Here is a 27371-nt window from a genome sequence, read left to right on the forward strand (position 1 = left end):
GCGGAATGTTATACTATGAACTTCAAATAAACAGTCGAAGTGGGATTCTTTATCGAAGAGTTCTATAAACCCCCTGAGGTTCGGGGGCTGGGATTTGAGACCCCCGCTGGTAAACACACACCCAGCGGAGACGCTCAGGTGTGAGAGGCGGGACACAAAAACACTGAGGGACAACAAAGTGAGGACAACAGGCAGGAGATTTCTTGACCTTTCAAGCCTTGGTATGCAGGTCATATATAACCTTGATCAGTGAATCCCTGGAGAATGGTTAGAAAATGAAACAAAATACTGCAAATTTCCATCTCAAGATGCAATTTGGGAGAGGAAGGTGTGCTTTGGGTTATGCTGCACCTACTAGTTCTTTAATCTCTTTCTGTAGCAGCACTGGTTTATCAGAAAATCCATGTTTTCCTTTGGTTACGGTTTTCTTCACTTTACTAATACCCAGCATCTGCTTGACTACTAAGGCTAACAAAGAATGCATTTTTAAAGGTGATTGTTCAGTATAAAGCCTAAGATCCTTTAACAAGGTATAACTATGACCTACAAAAAGATGTCCACTTATCAAACTCGGGTTCTCTGAGAGTTTCCCTAAGAGACAGAAATGGGAATCCCATTTTTACAAAGAAAATGGTCTCATTTTTATTTAAACTACAGATCTTGCTGATACAAAATACAGATGGGTGAATAGTTCTAGTCCATTTACTAAACATGTGAGTGCCACCTTTTCACTAAAACTACAAGCGCATTTGGCTCTATTAACTAATATGCAAGTGTGCCCATTATTAGCAACATCTCAAGACCTGGTACACAGTCCTATAGACAAAAAAACAATAAAGGCAGCCTTTCCTGAATCAAGGTTTACAAATGGTTTGTACAAATGGCTTGCCTGTTTTGTGTGTTTAAACACTTTATGACCACGCTAAAAATGAGCTTTGCAATAGCATGTGTTTTGTTAGGGAAATAGCAGGCGAATGGACTTCCTCCCACTCGAAGTATCTGATTTCTGAAACGGCCTGACCACAATTGTCATAGCTCCGGCAGATGTGGGGTGAAGCTCCCGAACGGAAGCCCAGGTTTGAGGCCTACTGCTGCGACAGCCCCCTTGCTCGCTGAGCTGCATCCTCTGATAGTATATTTTTGTTAGCTAGCTGCCTGGAAGCCCTCTGTCGCTCAATTTGTTTTCTGATCCTGCAGAAGCTTTCCTGGTCTTGATGACAGCATAGCTCCATCGTCTGTTTGTTTTTTGGGGGGTGGAGGGGGTTGAGGAGGAGGGGTGGTGGGTTCCTCTCATTAAATTTAGTGTGGTGCATGGGTCAGGCCTCGCCCAGAACAATTTCTATTTTAAGATTTTTTTTTTTTGTATGCATCTATTGTTGCCTGAGAAAATAAAACTAGCTCTTTTGTTACAACTTCTTTTTTTTTAATTGCAGCTTTTGTTAGTGACACTTTTCAAACACAATGTAGAAGTTGGACTTAGTCCATAGGTTCTACTCAAGCCTCAAGGAGCAGGGTCACCTGTATTTTCAGCTCCTTGTATGAAGCAAAACAAATTCAATTTCACAGTCTAATTAAAGTGTAACTTGCATTCAAAGTTTCTTCTGAGGGTCTAATTTGATTACGTATTGTGTCATGTGCAGCACTCAGACAGTGATATATATATATATATATATATATATATATATATATATATATATATATATATATATATATATATATATATATATGAAGCGAATGTCTAAATAAATCAAAGAAGTATGAAAACAAATACCATTTCTGTAGACTTGTAACTTCATGGGAACAAACACCAACACCAGAGAATCTTGATGTACAACAGGGCCCTCTCTTTTTTTCAAATGACTCCCTTATTCAAATATCAAGACTGTTAACACCAAAAGGGCACTAGTGGTTAATACTCAACAAGCCCAATATTAATATTAAAACACATGTTTTCTACTGCAGCAAGTATTTGTGCAAGATGCCAATGTATGATATTGTTTCCAGGAATCCAGGTCAGAAGCAATTTCTACATTTGTAACATATGCTTTTCTCTTAGAGCAGATCAGCACCATAATAAATCGATTCAGCATTTTTTTTTTTTTTTCCTGCTGTTTTAGGAAAATGAACATCCACACTAATGTAAGTTATTGGAACATAAATCCCATGTATTTTTTTTTTTTATTATTATTTTTTAGTAATTTAACTAATTAGCATCTCGGCATCTGTGTGTATCTAAATTATAGCACATTAAACATAACTGAAAAATAACCCTCATTTGCAATTCCAAATGCAAAAACCTGTAAATTCAAACTAACTAGCAGGGTGATGGATGAGGAAGGTTTCACTGGAAACCATTAAAGAAGGGCTGAATTACTTTATCTGCTGAAATTATATTTAAACCCCCAAATTATTTAATTATTTAACTACCCCTTCCCCACAGATAAACTCTTACTGACCAGCTAGACTCCAAACTTCAACACCAGGCATACGACGTGATGAGAGGCCTGGTGGCGAAAGCCCTATTGCAAGGCTAAGTGAGCAATCAATTACACATAACAGCCATACACCTTACGGCAACAATATTCCCACCATTACATGCCACCAGCCTTCCACTTTCTAGTGTTTCTACTGGCTATAAAAGAAGCCCAGTGGCGTGCATCTTTTTTATGGAAAGAGGTGTGAGGTTACAGTGTCCTAAAGCTGTATTTAAGAATGTAAAAACTTGTTAAAAAATCTACGCAAGAACAGCTAAGGTTTTCTTAAAATAAATAGTGACCCATTAAAATATGTGTCAGCAATTCCAACAATAGGAAAAGTGAGACCCAAAATAATTTCTATTTGGCAGCTGGAAGGCTATAGAAAACAATATAGAGGTTAACAGATAACATTTTAAATGTAATACAATGATTCACAATCCCTTTGTAATTTGATGATGCCATAACATTATAAATATCCGGAAATCACAGACTTCAAAACTATAGTGTAGCACAATGCCATTATGTATCCCTTTAATGATGAAGCTGGGTATTATAAAGACAATTATGGTTGACTGACACGTTTTGCTAATAGTGTAATCAGATATGTTTATGGAAATGTATATATTTTAAGCTGAGACATCCAAGTAGGCCTCTTTATTGATTATTCCACTATCAATGGTGCCTTTATGAACAACGTTAACTCGCTGTTGTTGCTTTTTTGTTTGTTTGGTTTTTCCCTTTTCTGTTTCTCAATATACAGTCTCTTTTTTATACTAGACACCCTCCATTGCCCCCTCACATTTACTGTAACTAGCGAAATGGAAATAACAGTGCCCGTAATAAAGGTAAACTCAGAGGTCACATCAAAATGACCTTGCTTGAGCAATTGGGTCAGAGCACTCATCTCCCAGGTAGGCTGCTGAAGCAGGCGTGGAGGCCTTTGACCCTGATAGCCACCATGGTGGCTGACAATAAATTATGGATAGGCACTCTGGACAAAATGCACAGTAATTACAAAGCAATCAGCAAGCACCTATATGTGTTTGATAGATGGCAATCATAATGAATATTTTAATGTTTTTTATAGCTGCCTCTCTTTGCTACACACCAATGACCACCTAGTATTGAGTTTAATGAGCACCACACTACTTTATTGCAGCAGCCTATAGGCTGACACTTGACACTGCTCTAACTGCAAAAATGACAGTAAACAGAGGCACTGGGAAATCTGGGACTTTTGACCAATTATAGCTGCTTTAATTCACACCCATTCATCACAGAACAAAAAAGGATCAATAGATGTGAAGCTAATCCTGACCACACTCCACAAAAGCAATGTGAAATCACACATTTTAAAAAACGCATCAATTCAATTAAAATTCTCCTTTTTAACTGAAGCCCCCCCCCCCCCCCCCCCATTATAAAAACATAAGCCTTGCTTTTTGGAAGTCCAACTAAATGTTTCACTTTAACAGTGTGACCAATCGTACTTTATAAAAAGTGTATGTACTAACTCTAAAAGAAGAGAAATTTTAAAAATAACATTTTTACTTTACAGTGCCTTGCGAAAGTATTCGGCCCCCTTGAACTTTGCGACCTTTTGCCACATTTCAGGCTTCAAACATAAAGATATGAAACTGTAATTTTTTGTGAAGAATCAACAACAAGTGGGACACAATCATGAAGTGGAACAAAATTTATTGGATATTTCAAACTTTTTTAACAAATAAAAAACTGAAAAATTGGGCGTGCAAAATTATTCAGCCCCTTTACTTTCAGTGCAGCAAACTCTCTCCAGAAGTTCAGTGAGGATCTCTGAATGATCCAATGTTGACCTAAATGACTAATGATGATAAATAGAATCCACCTGTGTGTAATCAAGTCTCCGTATAAATGCACCTGCACTGTGATAGTCTCAGAGGTCCGTTTAAAGCGCAGAGAGCATCATGAAGAACAAGGAACACACCAGGCAGGTCCGAGATACTGTTGTGGAGAAGTTTAAAGCCGGATTTGGATACAAAAAGATTTCCCAAGCTTTAAACATCCCAAGGAGCACTGTGCAAGCGATAATATTGAAATGGAAGGGGTATCAGACCACTGCAAATCTACCAAGACCTGGCCGTCCCTCTAAACTTTCAGTTCATACAAGGAGAAGACTGATCAGAGATGCAGCCAAGAGGCCCATGATCACTCTGGATGAACTGCAGAGATCTACAGCTGAGGTGGGAGACTCTGTCCATAGGACAACAATAAGTCGTATACTGCACAAATCTGGGCTTTATGGAAGAGTGGCAAGAAGAAAGCCATTTCTTAAAGATATCCATAAAAAGTGTCGTTTACAGTTTGCCACAAGCCACCTGGGAGACACACCAAACATGTGGAAGAAGGTGCTCTGGTCAGATGAAACCAAAATCGGACTTTTTGGCAACAATGCAAAACGTTATGTTTGGCGTAAAAGCAACACAGCTCATCACCCTGAACACACCATCCCCACTGTCAAACATGGTGGTGGCAGCATCATGGTTTGGGCCTGCTTTTCTTCAGCAGGGACAGGGAAGATGGTTAAAATTGATGGGAAGATGGATGGAGCCAAATACAGGACCATTCTGGAAGAAAACCTGATGGAGTCTGCAAAAGACCTGAGACTGGGACGGAGATTTGTCTTCCAACAAGACAATGATCCAAAACATAAAGCAAAATCTACAATGGAATGGTTCACAAATAAACATATCCAGGTGTTAGAATGGCCAAGTCAAAGTCCAGACCTGAATCCAATCGAGAATCTGTGGAAAGAACTGAAAACTGCTGTTCACAAATGCTCTCCATCCAACCTCACTGAGCTCGAGCTGTTTTGCAAGGAGGAATGGGCAAAAATTTCAGTCTCTCGATGTGCAAAACTGATAGAGACATACCCCAAGCGACTTAAAGCTGTAATCGCAGCAAAAGGTGGCGCTACAAAGTATTAACTTAAGGGGGCTGAATAATTTTGCACGCCCAATTTTTCAGTTTTTTATTTGTTAAAAAAGTTTGAAATATCCAATAAATTTCGTTCCACTTCATGATTGTGTCCCACTTGTTGTTGATTCTTCACAAAAAATTACAGTTTCATATCTTTATGTTTGAAGCCTGAAATGTGGCAAAAGGTCGCAAAGTTCAAGGGGGCCGAATACTTTCGCAAGGCACTGTATTTTATTTTTAAAAAAATAGCTGATATATTGATACATATGGTATTTTGCACTGGATCCTTCAACATTTGACCCTCTTAAAATAATCTAAGGATATACCTTAAGGCAGAAATTTCAAAAGCCAGTCTTCTGGGAGCTCTAGTAGTCTAGGTTATTGTTTTAACCACCGACATATTCCATTCCAATCTGCGCTACTTTTCAGTTCTCATAAAACAGCACTCTCCTTGATTTTAGTGTGGCAATGTAATTATTCCGTGTGTATCATCAGACTACAATAAAAAAGGCTAAGGATTTTTTATTTTTTAGCACCAAGTTGAAAGCACTGTTAGTGATCCCACAGGACAGTGCCTCAAGGAAACTGCTGTGCCCCTCTTACAATACCCCTCAAATGCAGGCACACTCCTCCTTTTTAGTTGACTAGCTGGGACCTCTAACCCCAGTTCCTGGATACGGTCAAACCAAACCATAAACAGACAAACTGTAACATGGTAAGATCACGCTTGTTTTTCCCTGAAACCGTAAGGCTTCCTCTCTCTGCAGGCCGCAACACTACTGACATCACTGAATCCAAAAAAAAAAAAAAAAAAAGTAGAACCTTTTATTTTATGTCGAAGCCAAAGGATAGCCTTGCAGATTTTTTTTGGTATACTGCCACGTTTCTGGTACGTAACCTCAAAGTTCAAATAATTTCGCAGGAGCTGTTAGAAGCTGTTTTATGGTTTAGTTGACTTTTTTAGATGCCGTTCCTAAGTGTTACACCATTTCTTCACTTGCAGCATGTATTATTACTTGTACTGTGATACTTGAAATGTATTTTTGTTTACGACTGCATGTCGTCCTGGATAAGGGTGTCTGCTAAGAAATAAATAATAATAATAATAATAATAATAATAATAATAATAATAATAATAATAATAATGCATTCTAGCTGATTTTTTTGGGGGGGATTTCTGACTATTTTAAAAAAGAATGCCTGTTAAGAATGTAATTGTACTTTTCTATTAGTTTAGATAAAGTGACTGGGTGTACTTACGTTAATTTCTGGACAATAATTCAAGTTTCTTTCATGCTTTAAATGAAATTGGAATTAATTCACAACCTAGTATAATTTATAAATCCTTTTTTGTTGTATTATTTAAAAAATACATTTGGCACTTACAATAACAACAATAATCAAAATATCTAAAAGATTTCTAATAAACTTTAATAAAGACTTGAGATAGGGGATGCCAATTGTGAGAGCTCAAACACTTTTCTTTTTATTTTTTAATCAAATTCTAAATCAATCACAGGCATTGACCTCAATTACAAAGAATAAATAACTTGTTTTGGGCCTTGCAGCAGATGGAGGATTTGTTTAACCTCAGAGGGTCACCTTATGAATTCTAACTAAATTATTCAGCACAATGGCTAATCAATACTATTTGGTGATATTTTTTTTATTATTATTATTATTTCATTTTATTTATTTATTTATTTACTTTTTATAAAAGGTTGTACACTAAAGGCAGCAAGCAATTATGGAAATTGGGCCCAGGCAGCACTCCATTCCTTTCCCCACTTGAGAGCCCGCTAGAACCTGGCAGCTAATCGATTAGTGCTCTCATGAAAGCAGCAACACGACCTCTGACCTTCCCTAAGCTCCCTGTCTGACAGCTGACAGAGAGAGTGCTTTATTTTACTGAATTATAAAATTGCAGTGTTCCCTTTCTTATAAAGAGTATCCGTTTCACAGGGAACAATTTGTCGTTTCTTAAAAAGGTCAATGCAATGCTTATCGAGACCTGGATAATACTGTAAATGTAAAGTTATGCTGTATCACCATGACTGGCATCAACTAGGAAATAAAGCACACTCATTGACTCTCTGAGTTTCTGGAAAGGTCGTTTTCACAACAAACACCAAATTAGAAAAAAGACTGATTTCAGTTTGGGTCACAAACCTTTGGATAAGACTCTAAGCAATTTACTATTAGTTCATGCACTATCTTGCAGTGTTAGAGAATTAAAAAAATAGTCAAAAAGCTGTGCAATTTGTCAAAGCCAAGAAGTAAAAAACAGCCTGATATACATAACATTCATTCAAGATCTATTTTATTACATTCCAGTAACTTTAACTTAAGGTAAAAATAGAAAATTACACAACAACCAATTGAGCAAATAGTTTCTTGATAAATTGTACCGCAATAGATTTGAAGGCCAATTTGGCTCTAAACACAGAAGGCATGAACTGAGGAGCGGTGTTCCTGTTGCAGTGTTTTTGTCGGCAGTGTTCGTGTCCAGAAACAGCACAGGGATCGCTCCCGAGGGGAGCTGGCAGGGAGCCACATTTACCTGATTTACAAACCTTCTTTAATCCAAAACAAATGGAACTGATGACAATAAAACTCAAGGCCATTAGAAAAGGTCCAAGGCCTGGCCTGCTGAAGCTGGGGAGGCTTTGTGCTAGAGCTCATAATTCCAGAGCAACCCATTCCCGGCACCCATGTGCTCCCCTATTAAACGTATTTGTCAGGATGTGTCTGCATAATAATGCTGTTGTAATCGCTATGCTATTGAAGCAGTCGCATTAGTGTGTGTCTTTTTAAAAAATTCATACAAATTAAAATACACAAAAATTTAAATTGTTAGAAACAAAAGGTTATTGTGTGTTTACATTTTTTTTAATTAAGCAATGCAATAAAAAAGAAAAGTAAAATATGATGATTACTTGTTGTAACTAAGCCATTATGAACTCCAGTCTTCTGCCATACAGCTGTCTGTAATGAGCTCTCAGCCTGTCACAAGTTCAAGACAGCAACCAATCTAATCACATGCACGGCAACTTAAAAAAAAGAAAGCACAAACCAAAGCTCATTTGTTTGGTTACATTATTTCTTTAATTTTTCATGGGGGTGGGTACGGGTGGACCTGACATGCACTGAAATGGAACAGCAGTGTTCTGATGTCACTTCTAACAGAGATAATTCTGTTTTCCACAATATCCTCTGCGTTTGTGTTTCGAGTCATGAATTTTCACCTTATTAAGCTGTGTGCATGATGTAATACTTTATCACCACAGGCAGAAATATACCCGAGTTGTAGAAGGGTAAAAGTTCAAACTGTTTACTAAATAACTCTGAACCCTAAATCTGAGCAAGAGGTTTATCTGTCTATCTATCTATCTATCTATCTATCTATCTATCTATCTATCTATCTATATATATATATATATATATATATATATATATATATATATATATATATATATATATATGGTTAAACAAAACATACATGTGGAACTAATTTATACAAACTGTAGAACCGGGAAAATATCTGCAATAAAGTATAAACATTAATAATATGCATTAGTCCTGAAATCCTGCTGCTTTCACAGACAGCCGCTTGCTATTACTGATCACACTGTTCACTGCCCCTGTACCAAGAGTAAGAGGTGAGGGACTCAAAATATATAATAAACTGTTACTTCATTATATAACTAGCACTTAAAATGAGAAAAAGCACAATGGTAGCAGTGAAGACTAAATCTTTGTTGCATGAACTGAAAAATGTCCCCTATTTAAGAATGTGTATGGAAATTTCTGTGGTCAGCTTAAACTTTAAACCAGGGTGGGCTGAAAATGGTTGTTTTTAGATAAGGCGGGTAATTATTCTTATACCCTTATTTTCTCTCTGTGGAGGTGACAAAAAAATGGCCCTGGTCCAGGATCCACAAGATTCTAGAAAGAACACACTATTCTGACAGCTATCTGGAAATCTGCTAAAGGGCTCAGACTTTTTCATTTGACCAGGCCACACAGAGTGCTCGCCCTGAAGAGCCCTGGGGAGGGCAGGCAGAATCTCAGACTTCTGAAGCGTCTAGAACAGGAAAACGATTACACTGAAATGAGGATACCTAGGGGAAAAGAAGTTACTGGGTATTGTAAAGCAGCAGCCTTGCCAACATTTACTGCGCTGGTCAGTAGAAGTGCTTAATACTCACACTCTGGGTGACAGTCAGGTTTTCTAAGCTTTTGCTTGAATGTAAAGGTTCTTTTTTTTTGCATGTATTTTAATTTCGTTTGTAAATGTTAAGAAAAGTTTTACAGTTGTTAACAGAACAAGCCCAGGAGTGCAGAAACCATATTACCTACGGAATGAAATACCAGAGAAAAAACATAAAGGAAAGGTGGGCTGAATCAGCACAAGAACAACACAATCAGTCTCTGCAGGAGGCGGAAATAACCTTCCTGGTGCAAGGAGTTTGGGAAATGGCTTGAGGGTCTAGTTTGTAGCATAAATCCCAAGCGCACCAGTTACTGTCGATCGCAAAGAACAAAACAAGCAAAAACAAACCTGTCAACACAGCACCAACAAAATGCGTCTTGAATTGAAATTGTGTTTTACAAAAACTAAATACCAAACTTTACCACTTCATACTGCTACATGGTATCTGTCCCTATAAAGCTTAAATAATGCTTTTCACAAAGCCCCTAATTCAAACAACAATGCGATTTGACACTAGAAGGCCTGATTTAGAGTTTCCTCCTTACTTTTCTTCTCGCAAACTAGGGAGCTCCTTTAGGATCCACAGCAATAACAAATGGTCCTGGTGATCAAGTGCATGCTCCTTGTTCAGTTTTAGCCAACAGTTACGTTCAGAATAACTACCTAACTAGTACTTACAAAGCCGAGAGACTTAAAGGAAGAACCCAAGTGGTGCTATTTATTTGGGTTCTTGTGGCTCTTGTGACCACAAACTGCAGTTCCATCCAAAAGTGAAATTACAGAGTAGAAGCCCGGGATTTATGAATGAGATATCTTTGGCTGCAAAACATTCCCATTATAGCACTCTGCCACCACAAAACTGCTGTGTAATTGGAAGTAAAACTTTTTCCCATGTACTGGAGGGCTGGCCTTACAGCCAAACAATTTCAAATGGAACTAGTCTAAATGTATAGGATGGCATACCCGCGCCCCCCCACCCCCCAGCACCAAAGTGTGGACTGTTACATTCTTTCTTTCTGTGGTAGCATGCAAACCACTTACTAAGCCTAATTAAGAAATGTTCAAGCAGTCAGATTGCTGGTTGCAGTATTCCAATTCCAATTATGCTGGGAACACTATTACTGAAGTCATTTGATTTTTAGTTTTCAAGCGTTACTCCACAATCTTGTTCTCACCAGAGAGGTGGGAGGAAAAACACTGAAGGAACGAATAAATAAGTGCTTACAAACCCTCAAAGGAGCTGACAGCCAGTTCAATGCTGGAGTGGAGCTTTTAAAATGGCACTTCACAGATCTGAAGAATCTTGCGCTACCCCAGAAATTAAATTATCATATTAAAACCACATTACGAACATTGTAAACAGGAGCGTAATTTAAAGTGGGACCTATATTATTATACTCATGAAGTAATAGCCGTGGAATATGTTTCATAATTAGAAATGATTAGACGGAAATTCATGTCGTTTGTGTATTTCTGAAAGACATTGCAAGAATATCGAGATCATCCCACAGCAATGTTATTAACACCAACATTTGTTTTTCTGTGACATGTGCTGTTCTAAGCATTCACATCTGAGACAGGACTTGTTAATTCAATGCTCAGTGGGACCTCCTGAGCCACAGTCTATGTCGTGGCGGTGAGAGGAGCATTGTCTCTGAGGCTCGAATAATTAGGGATGACCAGACCTCGCTGGAAGACCTGACAGCATCTTGGCTTGTAGTGACTGAATCATTTCTAATAGGAAACCAGACCTTGCGGGGGATACTAATTTATTTAACAAAATCTGTACTTTATGTGTGGCACACCAGATTTCCATATAATAATTTCTAATGCATCGACAGGAGGGGTTACTGCAGTGTAGCCCAGCAGCAGCACAGAGCCTTGACTCTCTAGAACTGCTTGGCAGTACTTGACAGTTTTTTCAGGGCTGTTTGAAAGAGTCAGTAACATATTCTCTGACCAACCAGGTTTGTTTGATCAATGCTGCTGTCTCCTGTAAGTTACCCAAGAATGCAATCTCATCAGTGTTAGTCTAAAGGTTATTTATTGGGACTGGTCTGGAAATCACAATCCTCACCGGCCTCATTTAAAATAAAATATTACAAAAAAAAATAATAATCTTAAGAATATAACTCAAGAGAGCTAGTCTTTGTGTGTGTGTGAAATTGGAAGCTTTTTTCCAGGCTTGGAATAGCAGTAGCGTTTCGAACAGAAGAAACCACTCTGTTTCAGCTTTAAGGTCACCTTTTACTGCTGGAGCCTCAAAACAGAACACTTCTCTGACTGAGCCTTACTGTGCAGGTCCACAGTTATTAGGCAGTTCCAGAAATATGGAGATATAGCTGATACTGACAAAAATGTTATCTTTAAAAATGAATACTCAAATATTTGAGGTCACGCAATTTACATAGGTACGTAAAAAGAGATTTCCGTGTATAAAGACATTTTAACAAGAAATGGTAATGGTTAGTGTTCTCTTAGACTGTAATACCTGTATAGCGAGAACACAGACATTCTAAGCTGAGCATTGAACCATTGAACTTTGAATCTGATTGGTTGAGATGTGAAAATCGTATTCTACTTTCCGTAGCATCACTTTTTCATCTCCTAATCTTCTTGACCACTGATTTGCTTCCAGTGCCTGCTTCAATGTCTGTCAACCACGTCTTACAAGTTCTCAGAAACTTCCACTGTGCTTTGGGGTCTGGTATTTAAAATTAATTTTAAATCTGGCACATTTTAAAGTTGTATTCTTTGACTTTTGTAACAAAATACTAAACGCACAATACCGAATGCACCTGAACATCCTAAAATACGTCTTCAAAAACCAAGTCTTAGGGTTGAAGAGCAGCCCAAATGCGACCATCCATTAAATTTGACAAGCTCTGCATTTTATTTAGACAGAGCTATTAATAATGAATATATTGTGTTTGAATGCATTGCCTGGTGTTAAGGCTTTCAGAATAGGGCCTAGTACAAAATAATACATATTGTATAAAAAGATGAACACTTCAGAAGGAATCTATTACCAGTAAATAAGCAATTAAAAAAACAGTATTCACTTTATATTCACATATATAACAGCTGAAGTACCCACTTTGACAAATACCTTATTGTATCTAGGGCATGTAACTTTTTTAAACAAAAAAAAAACTGAAAACACATTTTGTTAAAACGTGTTTTCTAAATAGGCTTAAAAAAAATTAAAACATTGGAGTGAAATGTAATTGCTTGGCATCTCGGCCAATTAAACAAGCCCTCTTCGAGGTATTCCTTGGAGCCATTTCTTCCCCTCCATTTCTCACCACTGCTCCTGAATCAGTGCCTAGCCGCTCAAGCCTCTACACACACAGCCTAAGCTCCCCCCCCCCACCCCCCTCTCTCAGCTCTCACCACATGTGCAAGAATGTCTCTGCTTTCACTGGCGACAATCTGGAGCCAGAGCCTTTCCGTTTCACGGGAAACTCTGCTATGTGTCGCTAACAACAACTCAAACAGTGCCTGCAAGCCCCCCCCCACCCTCCAGCTAACCAACACTCTAAGTACTCGCTTCACTGCCCACACATTGAACTGAGCTGGGCTAGACTTGTAGGAAACACTGATGCTTAATTCACTGCTACCTACAATGACACCACTGAGAAATAAACATCTCTGCACCACAAGCTACTCCGCTCCCTAACAGCCCCCTTCAATGGATTTTGAGTTTGGGACCCCTCCCTTCTTTAGTACTTTGCAGCCACAATAAATACTGTTGTTTTTGTTTCAAAAGGGCCTGTGAGGCCTGTCTCTGCTTGCTTACTTTTAATTCTCCTCTTAGTTCATGAGTGCCAGCTCCTTAGTTCTATACCCAGCAGCCACATCATTTAGGTCATGAGTCTGCTTTAGAAACTTTGTCAACGAGTCGCATTTTGTGTTGAATTTTGTTAGGATTTGGGAAGAAACACAATTACTTTCCCAATGAAAGAATTGGTGAGGAACAAAGAGGAGCTCAGGTCTATAAAATTTAATTTATAGCTATATAAACAGGAACGAAGCTGGTAGGGGGAGCTGGCAAACAGCCAATGTTTTTAAACAGATTCAACCTCCAAACATTGAGATTGTCAAACAGTGTTAAGGAAATCCCTTGGGTCACCTCCTTCTTGGTCTAGCTAGAGGTAAAAACAACACTGAGACTTAGCCCTCCTTTAAGAGCCACTCGGCAGCTTCTTACAGCCACTTGAGGGGGCAGAATAAAACAGGTAAAGGGGGAGGGAGGAGGCAGGGGAGTGGGAGGAGACCAGTTCTTAATGAATCACACATCTTTGCTGCCCTGATGTCATCAATTCCTATATTAAAACCAAGCTTGAATCTTTTAAACAAGCACAGCTACGTGCTTGGTTGTCAAAGATTGGAGCTTTGTCTAATCCTTGATAAGTTATGGAAATATGTCAGTCAGTTCCACTTTGTGTAAATATACTTTTTCATTAGCAATATGGAAGACAACTTTGTTTGGAAAATGGCAAAAAAAAACAAAAAATGTAAAAACCTCCCTTTGTATCCCAACAGTGACAGTCTGTTAAACCTACAATTGTGGCCTCTGTCACAAACTGTCCATTCTCTGCTATCACTATAATTCCCTAAGGCAGGTAGACCGCAGTCTAAGGCTGTCAATCAGCTACAGCATTACAGCTCTAGTCTAAGCATGAAATATAAACCATTAAAAAATATATGCTGAGACACTGGGTACTATGTACACATTAAACTCATGAGTCTCATTAAAACTTTATTGAGGTATATAACAAATAAGAAAACACATTACTAACATTCTTTGTTGCCAGGAATTGTATGAGTAAAAGCCTATTATATAAAAAAGCAATGTTCTGTACTTACATATATATATATTCAATTTTAACCGATCTGGTTTGTATTCTAATCCTCAATAAAGTTTAAAATATGGCATTCTACTCTGTAATGCATCTTTTTTATTATTATTATTATTATTATTATTATTATTATTATTATTATTATTATTATTTAAAACAGCTTTAAAAAAGCCAGTGGCAAATTTATTTTTAATGACAATTTTAATGAAACACATATTCTAATTCAGCGCAAACGATCCTAACTGTACAAAGTAGTCTATTCATATGTGTGTACTGACCTGGGTCACACTCTATGGGGGAGCGGTGTGCCTACAAGGCAGTAATGCTAGAATAAGCAAGAGTGCTTCTATACATTTATTTAGGCCAATGTAATCAGAAAACCACAACTGGATATTACAACTGGAACCAAACTACTTGCTTAATAAAAACAATATTTCATCAGCAGAGCCCTTAAAACGTTAACGGTAAGTGGGCATGCATTCTATAAACTGCAATTGCTATTTTAAATTGTATACTATTGCACCATTATGTAAGTTCAACAAATATCACTTCCACTAAGATTCAGTTTTAGTTATGGCACTCTATCCTTCTAGTCGATTTTAAAGAGTACAGAAACTTTAAACACAGTACGAGTCAGTAATTGAGTCCAGTTATTTGGGTAATGGGAGTGACATCATACAGAAATGCATCCCATAAAAACAAAGGTGATTGGCTGTCGCCATGGAGAGCTGGTAATAAATACCTACACCACTACTAAGAGGGCTTGCACTTCACTCTTACCACCAAAGATGGAACATCTGGTGAAAACCTGAAATCAATGGTGACTATAATCTGATAATAGGGGCTCATTTGTCTGAAGCAATAAAACAGGCCCCTTATGTTTGAATAATTGCTCAAGAATCCTTGCCCAACTAAGGACACAATTTATTATTATTATTATTATTATTATTATTATTATTATTATTATTATTATTATTATTACACATAGTAGTAGTAGTAGTATAGGTCTCATACTTCTTGATTTTTATATGAACCATTTTTTCTAATAATTGCATTTAAAATTGTGGCCAAAGGGAATTTAGATAATTATTTTCAATCGTATAAGTTAACTAATAAATTTAATTTACTACCAGTGTACCAAAATAGTTTATATATCTCTGTCTCTGGCCCCCAGTAAAGGTGATCCTGTGAAGGACAGAGCTAAGTTACAAATGATTTGAGAAGGCGCTTGTGCACATCTGTGCACTACATGCCCTGGGGCTTCAGTCAAAAGAGGGGGCCTTGCATCATTTGTATATGCGTTAACGGGGAAAAGAGGGGGCAGTCCGTCTGTTCTAGAAAATAAAGAGAGGTCGGGTTCTAATCGAAAGATGCTGGAGTCAGAATTAAACACTACCTGACTTTATAATCGGTGGGAAAATAAGACCTTCAGTAATGAAAACCCACTATGAAAATGAAATTAACAGGAAGAGACCAGGCCGCCAGTAAACTAAATTAGCATCAAATGCAAATCACTGGGTGCCTAATGGTAGAACAGGTGCAGAGAGGCACCCTAAATGAGATAAATGAATAAAACATCCTCCTGCACAAATGTGGAGACTGACACAAAGTCAATGACATGAATAATTCACAAACCCGGGGTCACACTGCCCTGACCTTTCCAAACAGGAAGTAATATAAAGCAAAGAGCTCACATATGAACGACTCGATACTCTATATTTTGAATTTTATCAAGTTACTGTATAGCGCATCAGGTGCTGTCTGCGTTGGTATAGCCTAGCGGATGGATTTCTCGAGGGGTTCTGCAGATCCTAAATGAGGGATTCGTTCAGACTCTCTGTTTTTCACTTTGCTGCGCCCAGTACATGCCAAGCTGTTCCACAGTAAAACTACAAAACAGAAACATTTGGTGACAGGCCTGTGATGCAAGACAGGAAAATATTTTTCCCTCCTCAAACATGAACCATTGTATTAAAGCTGGAAATCTGTCAGCTCCATTCCTAACTGAAATAACCAGCCACTGTAGAACTCCATCTTATTGTTTTTTGTTTGATTTACAGCGCTAGTATTTCGAAGCTCAGTGAAATCACAGCAGCGTCCAGTGGTTTTGAATAACTGAATATGTAACACAGTAAGCCCTGTTTACATTACTGTCAGAAAGACCTATTTTGCTTGACCCTACGCCCATTATAATTGATCTCGTTATTAAAATAAATCACCTAATTAAAAAATCCATTATGAAAGTTCAGAGTTCCAAAACAGTATTATTATTATTATTATTATTATTATTATTATTATTATTATTATTATTATTATTATTAATTAAATGGCTGTGTTTGCTTAAAAATACCAAAAGCAGCAAATAAATAAACTATTCTCCTGAAGTTACAAACCAGAAAGAGGGAACAGTGTCCAAATCTCTCTCCTCCTGTTTGGTCTATTTAGAGAAAACAGGGTTTTTGGAACCCAAAGGTGTTTTCTAAACAATGACACAAAGACAATAGCTTACTACAAAGATTACTGGAATGCCACATCATCACAAAGGTATAACTGATACATAATGACCATGCCAGTCAGATCTAATTATTGCAGTGTATTTATGCAAGCTAATTACAATGTGGTACAATTGGACTAACATACAAAATGATTTAAGTGGTTTATGAGACATGAAGCACTCAAGATAAAACCAGAATATATGCCTATTGCTCGTGGATTGTGACGTTGTGGTTTATTTTATTTTATTATTATTTTGTTTTTTAATGAAACGCAACTCCCTGTTGTACATCCACTTCAATAACGCGGTAGACCAAACACTATTAATTTGTTTAGAGCTGACTTGGGATATTGGGTTTGTGTGTAAACTCTTATTCCCCCAGTGGAATCTGTATGGAAGTCCAGCTGGTTTGAATTTGCAGACTAACAGTTGTCCCCAGTCTCAGAGTGCTAAAGAAAATAATCTCACCAATCCATGACTAGATGCTTTTTTTTTTCTTTTTTTAGTTTTTTACCAGTGAGAACTTGATCGCCTGGTAATTAAAGCAATTCCTTGAGCAGGGAAATCTTGTTTAAATTAAAGCAAACAACGGAATGGATTTGTGGGAAAATGACCCGGTTGTAAAGAACTTACCTCTCCAAACAGTTTTGCATACACCAAGCCCTAATGCAGCAGCAAATCTGGTGATGGCTTAAGAAGTAAATCTATATCCTTTTTCCATTCTAGGACCTGGGAAGCCAGTTCTATGATTATTATTATGATTTGTTTATTTAGCAGACGCCTTTATCCAAGGCGACTTACGGAGACTAAGGTGTGTGAACTATGCATCAGCTGCAGATTCACTGACAATTACATCTCACCCGAAAGACGGAGCACAAGGAGGTTAAGTGACTTGCTCAGGGTCACACAATGAGTCAGTGGCTGAGGTGGGATTTGATCAGGGGACCTTCTAGTTATAAGCCCCTTTCTTTAACCACTGGACCACACAGCCTCCTCAAATGCATTGAAACGATGTCATCATACATTATTGAGTGTTTATGTATGTCATTGTTAGGCTGGCAAGATTACCTACATATCTTTGTTTATATACACGTTTCAGCATTCATAAATTTGCACTATGGGGATGGTGTTATAAAAAGCAGTAATTTAGTTCATTGTGTGTTGTATTTCATTGTCTGCACCTAATAAAACAGGAGAGGTTGTTTAAAAAAATATCACATATTATTAAGATATACTCAAGACCTTGGTGATATGGCTGTTACCCCAGAGATTGAAGAGCACAGTTTTCAAACTGAACAATTAGCACCACTGGTACTACTTGACACCGAGCTGGAGGCAAAAGAGCGAGGATTTTGAGCCAGGGGCTTGTTGGGAGGAGTACTTCCATTTTGACATTCTCAGCTCAGATACAAATAAACAATCGCATACAGACAAACAAAGCCTACCCAAATGAAGCAAATACTAAACCATAAACCTGAAGAACTCAAATGTTTTCTTTTTCTGATGTACTTTGCATAGATTCTATAGATGTGTCACAAACAGACTAAATGGACCCTTGATGTTAAAGTGAAATCGAGAAAGATTAAAAGCATGAAATACACTTTAAAGACAACGAACACGCAAATAAAACATCTGCTTGTCCAAAACAACCCCCCCCCCCAGCCTCCTGTTGAAATGAAATATCACACAGCCTGTTAACTGCAGCATTATCTGGGTATTTAACAGGAAGAGGGGATCAGCTCATTCAACTCCTGCCTGGGCCTCTCAATTGACCTGATTAGTTCAACACCCAGCTCTTATGAATGACATCTTATCTTGAGAAAGAAGGAAAAACTTCCTTCCTTAAGGAGACAGCAGCGGTGTGTGCCCGCCCCAGAGGCAGAGGGGAGCAGCCAATTGGTAGCCAGGTCTGGGAGACCCAAACAAGCGATACGTGATTGGATTTCCCAGGGACACAGAATGATCATTGTGTGATCTGATCGGTCTTGGTGGGCCAGAGGCGATTGGGGGGGGAGAACAGCACACAGCCGAATGCGTGCACCTCTTTTGGAGTCAACCAGCCAGATGATGGGATTGCTGACAGTGAGCTGCATATCATTAGCCCTTTATTAACTTAAAGAAAGGTGCAAGGCAAAGGTTGAAGCATCCCGTTTATTTTTTCTTTGGTTTGAAATTAAATACATGTATTCTCTGGAGGTCGATGTTATCTGCAAGAAATGCAATTCTAAGCAGTTGTTAAATAGCTTTTCTTGAAGGAGTCCAAGGACCATATGAAATATAACTGAACCAGAGTGGTATGTCCTTCTCGTCCTCTTCCTGTTCTTTAATGTCATTTCTAACATACAGTACACATTAAGTTCCCCTGCTTTTAGCATTTGCAGATCACACAGCATTCAACATAACGCTATGAGACACTGTTAGTATCAATGTAATCAATCTTATGATTTTCAACATTATGGAGCCAAAAACCTTTAATTCAGAAACACCATATGCCAACCTAAACTTAAATTAAAAAAAAAAAAAAACATTTACATATTAAATAAGAAACAAATCTACATTTTTTGATGTACTGGGATGTGCATTTTTATTAAAATGAGCCAGAGAATTTGCCAAAGATTAGCCACAAAATACTCATGACCTAATTAGCATTGCATTTATTAAGTTTCATCAGTTTGTTTTTAGATTGAACCCCAGATGTTCACAGAGCTATGGGAAAAAAAAGGCTTGCCAACAATTATCAGTGCCAAGCTGCAGCACAAAGGACCCTGATACCTTTGGGAAGTCCCACGGTACCCCACAGCAACAGAGAGAGAATCACGTGGCTATTGATGTATAATGCTAATGGAGAAAACATATATACCTTGCATTAAAAGAAATCTCCTTTGTATGAAAAACAGCTTTGCCTTATACAAAAGTGCTCACCGCCAAAACCAAGGGAAGCTTTTAAAATCTGATTTACTGCCAAAAACGTATCACAGTTTGGGTGGGTGGGTTTAGCTTCACTGAAGCTCATTCCAGACGCCAGCCTACGATTTTCCCAAAGATCACATAGTCCCTTACATATAAACAAACTCAGAAAATTTACCGGGAAGAAGAGCACTCGGAAAATCAGTGTAATCTGACTCACAAACAAACAGCTTTATTCCTTTATTGCTCTGTGGTTCACCAGAAGGGGGGCAGGGTACAAAGCCTCAATAAATGACCAGCCTTTTGACACAATACACATAGATATTGTATATACATGATATATTTGTTAAAACCCAAGAGCAACAGAAAGGAAGGAAGCATACAAAGTAAAAAAGGGAAGCCTCCAGCCAAAAGGACTTAATGGAGATGTAATCTGTTGAGGTCTGTACTGTGCAGCACATCACAGCCCTTGTTGCAACCCCATTCCAACGTCACGCGTGAGCCCTCCACCATGCAGGGTTGTGTTGATGGAATTGGAAGGAAGGGGTAAGAAAGAAACACAAATAGCAACAACAAAGTGTCAATAAAAACAACCCGAAACTGAAATAACAAGAGGAAAAAAGGGAAAGCGGAGAGGCATCTATTCAATTTCACTAGCCTTTTGTGTCCACATCAATGAGTCGGGATTAAGGTATTTGAAATAATCTTATTGAGAGCGCGTTAAAGAGAGTGAGAGGCTGCTCCGTGGCATATGGCAGAGCAGCAGAAGCTATCCTTTTAACACCTCTGCTTTTATTCTCAAAGAGCATTGCTTCACTTAGTTGCACAGCACACTTATCCTGGACATATCTGTGTGGAGTCAAAAGTTTCATTTGTTTTCCTTGCAAAAATGAACCAATATCAGCTTTTTTAACCAATATTTACTTTTTGTTACAGAAAGAAACAACTTAAGAGTCCCAAAATTCATTTTTATAACCAGGTCTTGTGTATGGTACTGTTTCTCATGCCGTGTATCTACCGACAGTGTATGTACTTGAAGTACGCTCGGTATTTGCTGTGTTCTTTGGTACTCAGTACAGATTTAGATATCACAAACAATTTAAATAAACTAGTTTGCCATTAATTGCTAGAGGATACTTTGTAAGGATGTCTGGATCCCATGATATGAGTTAAAAGGCTGCAAACCTGTAGAGAACCGGAATATAATTTCTATTTGTTGTTTTACTGAAGTAAAAGCTGTAATTATAACTGCAAGGGGTTCAAGGCATCTTGAGCAAAAGTCACAATGCTTCAAGACAACAACAAATATTGGATTTGTCCTTTTAACTATATAATAAGAGAACATTAGTTACCTTTATCATTCTACAATGTCTATGTTTTGCTAGTGTTACCTATCCTGCTGCTTAATCTAATTAGGAAATCACTCTCATTAGTCATCTGGAAGAATTAGTGCTATCCATGCTAATTACTCCTGTAAAATCTAATAATGTCTTTGAAACAAGAACAGCCTAATGAGGTTTTATTTATTGAACTAAATTATGTCAAGAGAAGAAAAGGGTTGGAAATTTTATTTTTTAATCTTTCCTGGGATCATTTAATTTATAATTGAGTCAGTTTCTGTGGGCAAGTTGTTTGTTTGTCGCAAAATTAGTATCTGTAGGAAATTAACTATTTCTTTCAGAATGGAAAATTATCCTTTAGATTGTAAACCTACAAAATGAGGCAGATTGTTTGACCCTGTTCTTTTCTTTTTCTTTTTTTACCATGGGTATCTGTAGAAATGTGCATGGTAACCGAGAAAATAAAGAATGAAAAACTAGCCAGGCATCCTTTATTAATCCAGCATTTATTTTACATGGACTTCTGTTATACGGCTACAGCTGTTTGATAGAGCACTTTAACAATTTTGTGTCACGGAACTAGAAGTTGATCTAACACATGGATACACAAAGCCAGGTAGCGTGACCCAATTTTAGGACACAGCCCAAGGTCCACAGTCCACAGGACAGCTGATCCACAGGGCTGCACATTTATTAGGCATTCAAGCATAAGCACAGGTCAAATCTAAATCAACAGATCCACTTTCAAATTAACTGAAAAGTTAAAAAAAAAATCATTTAGTTTAGGAAATGCTTAGAATTGTTGGAAAAACCAGAAGAAGAGGGAGGCTATGAAGAGAGAGAAGAGAGAGAGAGAGAGAGAGAGAGAGAGAGAGAGAGAGAGAGAGAGAGAGAGAGAGAGAGAGAGAGAGAGAGAGAGACTAATAATACATATTGAGAGACATGTTTTCACAGTCATTGATCTAAGAATGATTGGTCCTTACTGTGTACTGTTCAGTATGCAAGATTTTAATTTCAACAATTATTTTTAATATTTAAAAACAAAAACAACAACAAAAAACAAGCCAAATGGTCAAAGCAACCCAATAACTCTTATAAACAAACTCATGTACATGCCACACAAATACAAATAAAAAATAAGTTTTGGTTGCTCATAAATTCTTTGAACCACAAGACTTTGATTTTTTTTTTTTGTTATTATTCTGCCTGACACAGCATGTACTGTAGCACTAGCCACAGAAAGCCCAGAAAGGCACAATTAGAGAGAATGCAAGCTAAACCATTCTTTAAGTATGATGAGTCGACAACAAAGGAGAGGAGGAAACTAGCTCCATTACTTTCCCTGCAATCCTGGAAGGCTTGTCTCACTATTAACTGGCTTTGGATTTGCTGGTGTCTATGTGACCCTGGTTTTTACTTGGTCATTGTGGTGATGCCTCAGAAAAAACAGTGTGGCACCCCTGGAGATGCCCTTTTGGTGCCATTTCACTGCCAATTTCTGATTAAACTGATCCCTGTAGGTGAATTGAGATAAAGAGCTTCCCATGGAACCCGCTTGCCCATACGCCATACCAGCTGGGAATGAACCAGATAACTTCTGCATTAAGTAAGCTTGAGCTCAAGAAACAGTCGTTTATTGTTAGTCTTCCTACATTCACTCTGCTGTACGATCTTCACAGTTGTGTCTAAAATAATGGCAAATAATTTGTTTTTTAAAAAAAACAATTTTTATTTCTTTAACTGCCTATAGTATATGCTAACAAGTAGGCCTGAAAAACAAGTGAGGGTGGCCCCAGGGCTATCGCCTGTTGTTGTTCAACAGACCATTAGCCATGTGGGTTTTATTAACTAGAGCTGCGTAAACAGCTTCCTCTCCTCGTTATAATGCTTGGAGTACTGCCGCATGTATATACACTACTAATTTAGCAGTGAAACAAACTCCCAGCTTCCACTGTTAAATTGTGATTGTACAGAACGCACACAAAGTGCATACGCACAGCACCTCCATACGTAACTACAGAAAAACACAGAGAGAGAGAGAAAGAAAGGAGTAAAATGCCTTCTTCTTTACAGTTCGATAAGACACCTGTTTAACAGTCATATTGTTATCATATCAAATTACACCGTGAGGAAGTCGTTAAAGCAGTGACGCTCATAACTACTACCGAAAATAAAAATAAAAAGCGTGCCTAGTGAAAGTGTGTTGACTTTATAGTGCACTTTGAGCAAATCACCAGTGCTGAACCCAGCATGACGTGAAAGCAGTCAATGTATACACATTAAACATACCTGTCACACTTTACAATAAATGCCAGATGATATGAAACAGTCATGGGGTGTTCATATGAATACGTGTGTAAATTACCATTCATTGGAATTCAATGGAATTTCTTAGGAATGAATAGCTCAGATGTAATTACATGTTACTGAACTGATATTCTGTCACTTGTTTCCTGACAAGCATCTCAAAGCTCTTCTTGAATTATAGCCCAGCCTCAAGGACTATCTAAACTGTTGTTGAACAAAGACACTACTTGGCTTCCTGGAGCTCCACGGGTTTCACTCTATTGTCAACCTCCATAGAACAGCACATCCACCAACTGGTAGTGAACGGTAATTCTTACAGGCCTTGTAAATCATTATAAGCCGCCACCAAGGCACATCCGACAACAACAAGAAACTCCACCCAGGAGCTGCAGCAGCCCAGGAGCAGGTGCTGCATCCGAAAGCACTAGTAATAATGAAGGCCCTTACCTGTCAATTATCACAGGGTCCGAGGGCGTCTCGTTCCGGTTGCCACAGCTCTTCTTGTCGCAGCAGCGGCTGGGAAGAGGGAAGGAGGGAAAGGGGGCAGATTAGTACAGCAGCGCATATGGCACAAATTATCTCAGTCAGAAGGAACAGGTACCAATTAAAGGGACGGCTGTTTCTGCTTATTGTGAATTCACAGCCTTCACCTGTAAATGGGTCTGAGGATAAGCAGCTACTCTCAACCCCTTATTATTGTCAGATGTGGGTTAATTACCAGATTACAAAGGTGTTTCTTCCTTGGAACAGCTTGTTCTTAATGAGAGGTAAAACAGGGGTGAGGGGTGAGAGGGGAGTGGGGGGGCTGGAAAGATCGCAAGGGTCTGACTTTAACCTGAGGCAGGTACCCCCCCCCAACACACAGGTACACCTACCTCCACCCTCCCCACCTTACACAAAGAACAGAATGGAGCGCTCTTGAACAGCAGGGAGTACCCTACTTCTCACATTACGCCAGCACAGATGGTATGAATGAGACCAGAACAGAAGCTGACATCTAAAACCACCAGCATTGTCGCATTCTGTATACGTGTGTGCTATCTAGGCTGGACTCATTTTATATTGGGCGCATTTTACATTAATGTTTATGTTGCATCAGTAAAGCATTATTTTCTTAAAAAAAAAAAAAACATTGAAAATGATTTGTTTCATTTAGAATTCCATTTCTTTTTTGAATCTATAAAATATAACATATGTATAATTTTCTTTCCACATGTTGTGCTAAAAACATTCAAACATAGCTTTTTACAACACACACACACACACGTTATTAATAACTTTTATCACATACCACGTTTGTTAACAGTGATCCTTTACTGGGAGTATTTTAATCATTGATTATAGATGAAAAAGACGCATACATTGTGCCAATAAACATACGAAGAGCTTCAGGTTGTAGATTGAAAGGACTACTTGAAAAATGGGTTGCTTTTAAAGATGTCTAAATGTGTGTGTTTGCGGTGGGGGATAAGAAAAAACTATGCCAGCATTTAAAAAAAAAAAGCCTAACCAAACCCTGTAAACTGTGCCTTTCTAAAGTTGCACAGTGAAGTGTCTTGGCACACACACACCAGGAAAGGCACTCCTGTATTGAAGTGGTGCTGATCATCTCTGCCAATTGTGGTACTGATACAGCCAGCTCCTGCATGCATGCAGCCAGCCACGTACTACGAGGGTTTGTAATTTACTGACACAATGGCTCGCAAAACATTGTTCCCATTGGTTAGTATGTCCTGTGAGTAAGTAGGGGAGGACTACTCTCATTTAGCATATCCAATCTGCTCCATTCAGAAACATGATGGAAAAGTATTTGATGAGGACATGTTCAATTTTAAATAACCCTGGGAAAAAAGATATCTATTATTTATCAGCAGAGAAATGCTATGCTTGTCAGTATTTCCTTCCTTCCTTTTGGATTATTACTCATCCCAGTCCATCAGCAAAAGCAGAAGAGGGACTGTTTTAAGTTTCAGTCATTTTAACAGTGGAGGTGAATTTGTGAAGCTCTTTGAAATTAATTGTTTTTGGTGACATTGACATGAAATGATAAATTTAAACTGAGGAAGATTTAAAAAAAAAAAAAAAAAAAGTGTTATTTGAAAACGTTTGCTATTCACATTTTTTTATTCTTTTTTCCCCAGTGTTTGACAATCAGGAGTTTTGTCCTATGGAGGCAAGCTGGCTTGGCACCATATGGCTAATGGTAGCAAGCAGCAATTAGCAGCACTGATTAATGGGGAACAGACTCTAATTTTATGCTTATAATTGAGACTGCATTTTCACCCTCAGTGCAGAATCAGCACATCCAAACTTGGAGCTGCAGGAATAGAGAGAACTAGAAGAGAGAGAGAGAGAGAGAGAGAGAGAGAGAGAGAGAGAGAGAGAGAGAGAGAGAGAGAGAGAAAGAGAAAGAGAGAGAGAGAGAGAGAGAGAGAGAGAGAGAGAGAGAGAGAGAGAGAGAGAGAGAGAGAGTGTGTGTGTGTGTGTGTGTGTGTGTGTGTGTGTGTGTCTGGCAATTGGGTAAACATTACTGTATAAGCTTGGAAAAAAACACCATGTACTGTACAGCATGGTAGCACTTTGTAAAAATCAAAAAAAAAATCCAACCCTGTTTTAGTGTGATATGTAGCTAAAGCGCATATCTATTCATGCAACTGTACTATTCTCTTTATTATATTTTATCCCTGTCCTGTTTAAACATGGAGGGATGAGTACTCGCTCCAAGTCTGTTCATTTAAATATTAAGTGCCGTACCTGCTTTCAATTTGCAATTTCAAATACTGCACTGTTTTATAATGCTAGTTTTAGATCCATAACTGAATTTTTATACCAGCTTTAGTGCAAGGTCATTTTGTGAAATGCCACTGCTGTGTAAAATCCGTACTGGCATCGCTGTGTATTCCAATACTGCAAAACAAGGATTTTTTTAAAGAACAATAAGGCAAATCTTGATTCTGTATAGGATCATAAGCCTTTTTCTGCATTTCTGAAGTCTGACAATGTATAGCAATGCATATCGAATGTGTAGTGCCTACAGTATAACACGCCAGCTTGCTGAGCTCAGTTCATTTATTACATGAAAAATAACACGAAAATCAAAACTGACTTGAAAGTTCTTCCTTGTCCTAATTAGGCATGGATCAGTTGGATATTTTTAGGAGAGAACTGTTCAACTGTTCCCTAGCATGCTTAAAATAGATAAGAGTCTATCTTCACAACCCAGTTTTTAAGAGAGAAATTCATCTTTTGGTTTTAATTATAGGTGCAACATTTTATAGCAACTCATCTTCCTCTCCTCTCCTTTGAAAAAGATATGGGGGTGACCTGGGTAGTGATTCTGGGAACACTGCGTACCGTACATTAATTACAGGGGACACTTCGCCACAGAAGACAGTCCTCACTTTGAAACTAGAGGCTGCCATCATTAAACACGAAAGGCACTACTGTTGGAAATATGGGGGTTCTCAGTCCCTCCCTTCTTGTAAAACCATCACACTAGATACTGTAGCTCTGTAATAAGTGTATACGCCTGGAGTCTAGGGAATAAAACAATCATTAAAAAACTGAAACATGTGGAACCAGAGGTCTTATGAAACTCATCCCACAGATGGTGAGATTAAAAGAAAATCTGGCTGAAGTACAAATAGGAGTGGAGAAAGTTCAGTAAGTTAATCTATTGCCATATTTTTTTATGTGCTCATTAAGTGATTGCAATATGAGGGATGCAAAGCTGAGAAGACTCTCAAGGTTGGCCCAAATAAATTCAGTATTAATATTCAGATTCATATTTTGGAACACCTGGTTAACATGAGA

General features: G+C 38.1%; 1 protein-coding gene across 4 annotated transcripts in view; it reads right to left on the reverse strand.

Moving 5' to 3' along the window:
* Positions 1-27371, reverse strand: part of LOC117412729 (transcription factor COE1-like) — a 137230-nt gene that overhangs the window by 97815 nt on the left and 12044 nt on the right. For all 4 annotated transcript variants that reach the window (XM_058996885.1, XM_058996883.1, XM_058996884.1 and 1 more), the window contains exon 6: positions 24006-24074. In XM_058996885.1, the coding sequence (XP_058852868.1) occupies positions 24006-24074 (69 nt within the window). The remainder of the gene's footprint in view (positions 1-24005; positions 24075-27371) is intronic.

The sequence above is a fragment of the Acipenser ruthenus genome, chromosome 23, assembly GCF_902713425.1.
Source record: "Acipenser ruthenus chromosome 23, fAciRut3.2 maternal haplotype, whole genome shotgun sequence".
Classification (NCBI taxonomy): Eukaryota; Metazoa; Chordata; class Actinopteri; order Acipenseriformes; family Acipenseridae; genus Acipenser; species Acipenser ruthenus.